This window comes from Lynx canadensis, chromosome E3 (genome assembly GCF_007474595.2).
Source record: "Lynx canadensis isolate LIC74 chromosome E3, mLynCan4.pri.v2, whole genome shotgun sequence".
Taxonomy (NCBI): domain Eukaryota; kingdom Metazoa; phylum Chordata; class Mammalia; order Carnivora; family Felidae; genus Lynx; species Lynx canadensis.
Window position 1 is genome coordinate 1,384,685 of NC_044318.1, and position 3,310 is coordinate 1,387,994.

Genomic DNA, 3,310 nt, shown 5'->3' on the forward strand with positions numbered 1-3,310 from the left:
TGATGGAGCCCTCGACATGCCACCAGCTATAGGAGCTTAAAACCCACTTTGACGTGGCTTCTAAAAACAAGGAAGCTTCATTTTCCTCCAACGTGAGAGTACCTTTGTTTTTAATTACGAAAATAATGTAAAAGACGCAGGCTACAAAAAATCATCAGAAAGTAGACAGCCTGGCTGACCTCCTGCTGGCAGTGGCCACCGTGGCCGCCCTGGGTCACTCCCACACACACACACGGGCGCCTGTCGGCCAGAGGGGCCGCCAGGATGCCCGCTGGGCAGGCGTCCCCTTCAGCCCCGCCCATCCGGAGACAAAGACATCATTTTTCACGACCCGCCACCCTTGGCTGTGTGGGTCTAGGGTAACTTACGGAAACAATTCTCCGTGGACAGACATTTAGGTGGCTTCCAACTATTTGCTGTGACCACAATGACGAGTTGGCCAGTGCCAGCTCTTGTCCGGAGTCTCCCGTGACTGTGGCCCCAACCCTCCCCCCGCGCCGCGCAGCCGCGTGTCCCAAGTCTATCACCGCCGGGCATCTTTATGTGGCCGTGTGGCCCTCCTCGCTGCATTTCAAGTCCTTGCTGCACATCTTACGCCCCTCCGGACCCCGAGATGGAGGAAGGCAAGGTCGGTTCCCCTGTAACCCCGGGCGGTGCCCCCCCCCCCGACATTGCTGGGATGAATGAATGAGATCCCAAGGATGATTCCGCCCTCTGCAGACTCGCAAACACCCTCCTTTAGGACGGAGTGCGCGGCGGGCAGGATGGCACAGGGGATGGCCGCCCGGGGTTGGGGGAGAGTCTCGGACCCTCATCCTCCGCCTGCCCGAGCCCGAGCCTTCCCACACTCCCCCGCCAGCACTCTGGGATCCCAGACAGGACGGCTGGGCCCCCCAGCTCTGCAGCCACACCCACCTCAAAGACCACTCGGCCACCAGCCTGTTTACCAAGACAGTTTAATGAGACAAGCACACCAGCCCCGTCGGGGCCTCCACCCTGCCGGTCCCCACTGGCGGGGAAGGATGGGGCCGAGGGAGGGGCAGGGGAGGGGAGTGGCGCGGAAGGCTCGCTCTGGGGAGGTGATACGGCGGCGGAAGAAGCGCCGTCCTGCGCCGACCTGCAGCCTGGGCTCACCGGCGCCTCCGCAGCTGCTGTCGGATCCAGTCCACGTGGCTCTGGACGTTTGTGAAGACGGCGGGCAGCTCGTACATGGAACAGCCGATGCCCCAGCTGACCACGCCCACCTGGACCCACGTGCCTCTCTTCTTGCAGACCAGGGGGCCCCCGGAGTCCCCCTGCGGGGAGAGGGGGCGGTCACGCGGCACGTCGGGGGGCGAGGCCGGGAGGAGACCCGCGGCCTGCGGCCTGAGCGCCTCACCATGCAGGGACCGCGGCCCTGAGTGCCGGCACACAGCATGTCCTCCGGGATGACCTTGCCATTGGCTCTGGTGTGCAGGAACCTCCGGTAACCTTGCTCACAGGCCCCCTCCTCTTCCAGTGGGATTTGCACCTGCTGCAGGCGGTAGGGGGGGCTCAGCGGCTCTGGGGTGGAAAGGAGGAGTCAGGAAATGGAGGCGCGGAGGCGGCTGTCCCCGCGCCCCCCCCCCCCGCCCCGCCATTGCCACAGACCAGTCGGCGCTGCCCACACCGCCAGGGCTGGGCGCAGAGAGGAGCCCCAGACTGTGGGCCCGGGCCGCTTCTGCGACTCCTCCCGCTGTCACGAATGGGCTCAGATTCCATAAACACACAGTGGGTTGAAGAGTGTCCCTCAAAAACTCACGCTCACCCCGACCTTCAGAGTTTGACCTTACGTGGAAATAGTCTTTGCGGACGTAATCAAGCGGAAGTGAGGTCGCACTGGATGCAGGGGGGGGCCCTAAGTCCAGTGGCTGGTGTCCCCACGCGAGGACAGGCAGGGGGATTTGAGCCTCAGAGAAGGCGGGTGAAGAGACCAGAGGGGGGTGGGCACAGCTGAGGATGAGCCGGAAGCAGGGGGAGGCAAGGAGGGCTCCCCTGCTAAGGCTTCTGGAAGGAACCATCCCTGCCAACAGTTCCATTTGGACTCTGGTCCCCAGACTGTGAGAGAATACATTTCTGTCATTTGAAGTCCCCCTGTGTGCGTCCTTTATACGGTGGCCCCGGGACACCGATACGCCAGGCACCCGGTCCTTGGTTTTCCGCGGACCCACACCTCCAACGTCATTCTGGGCCGTCTGAAAACCACGGGAGTCTGAGAGGAGCAGGTTTGGGTCCGGGCGCCCTGGGCTGACTGTCGCATCCGGCAGATTCTTTGACCCGTCAGGGCCCCGGTTTCTTCACACAAACCCAAAGTCACAGGGCCCACGTGGCCACCTGCCCACCCGCACCTGGGAGATAGGTGGCTGGAAAGGGAGTTTCCTTCTTCCCCGTGTATTCCTGACTCCTGAATCTTCCCCCCACCCGCGGCCCAACCCAGACCCAGACGGCGGCAGGAAAGATCTGGAACTTGCCGGCTCCCCTCCGGGACCCGACCCCCCAGGCATTCTCACCGAAGTAGAAGCCCCTGCCCCAGCCTGTCAGCCAACACTCGTCCTCCGGGCTGAAATCCAGGCTCTGCAGGGGGCAGGGTGACCGGCCGAGTCCTGCTGGACATTCTCACGGGGGTGGCCAGCTTCAGCAGGCCAGGTCAAACCCCAGAAAGGCAGCGATGTAGTCGGGGTGGACGATGACGCGGCTCACGTTCAACAGCGTCCTGCCCCCGTACAGATACACGTTGCCGGCGTGGATCCGGTAAGGCTGACGGGTCGGCGTCTTTCCTGGGGGAGGCGGACCCCAGGCCCCGCTTGGTCAGGGCACGACCCGGAGGGAGCCCCAGTCTCTGCGTCGGCCCCCTTCCCCCACCCCCCATCCAGTGTGGGGGGGTTGGGCCCGCAGCGGGACTCACCGGTCGATGCAGTGGGCAGCGGTCAGCACCCACTGGGGGTGGACGAGGGAGCCCCCGCAGATGTGCACCCAGGAGGCCCAGCGGTAAACGTAGACTCTCAGGCTGACCTGCCACGGCCACTTCCCCTGGGGGGCACTGTGACCCCCCACGAGGCCCACCAACTCCCTCTCGGGGGCAGGCGCTGGGGGAACAATGGGCAGGGGTCGGGGACGCGGCTGCGCCGTCCCGCAGACCCCAGGTGACTTCTGGGCCGTCCTCACATAGGTCAGAGGGTTGGCGGGCCGGGGACCGGGGTGGGGAGGGCACTGTGCCGGGTTAGGACTCACCTGGGATTTCGGGCACAGAGGCCCCCAGGCAGGGGAGGGACAGGAACAGCAGCCACAGCAT

At 64.6% G+C, this 3,310-nt stretch overlaps 1 protein-coding gene across 1 annotated transcript; it reads right to left on the reverse strand.

Annotated features, from left to right (window-relative positions):
- Positions 1-1,043: 1,043 nt before the first annotated feature.
- On the reverse strand, positions 1,044-3,310 carry LOC115504426 (putative serine protease 29). The gene is given in 8 exon segments (XM_032591660.1): positions 1,044-1,295; positions 1,379-1,542; positions 2,529-2,601; positions 2,603-2,661; positions 2,664-2,772; positions 2,774-2,795; positions 2,924-3,104; positions 3,250-3,310. Coding segments are annotated over 8 exon segments (834 nt in total). The 3' UTR covers positions 1,044-1,130.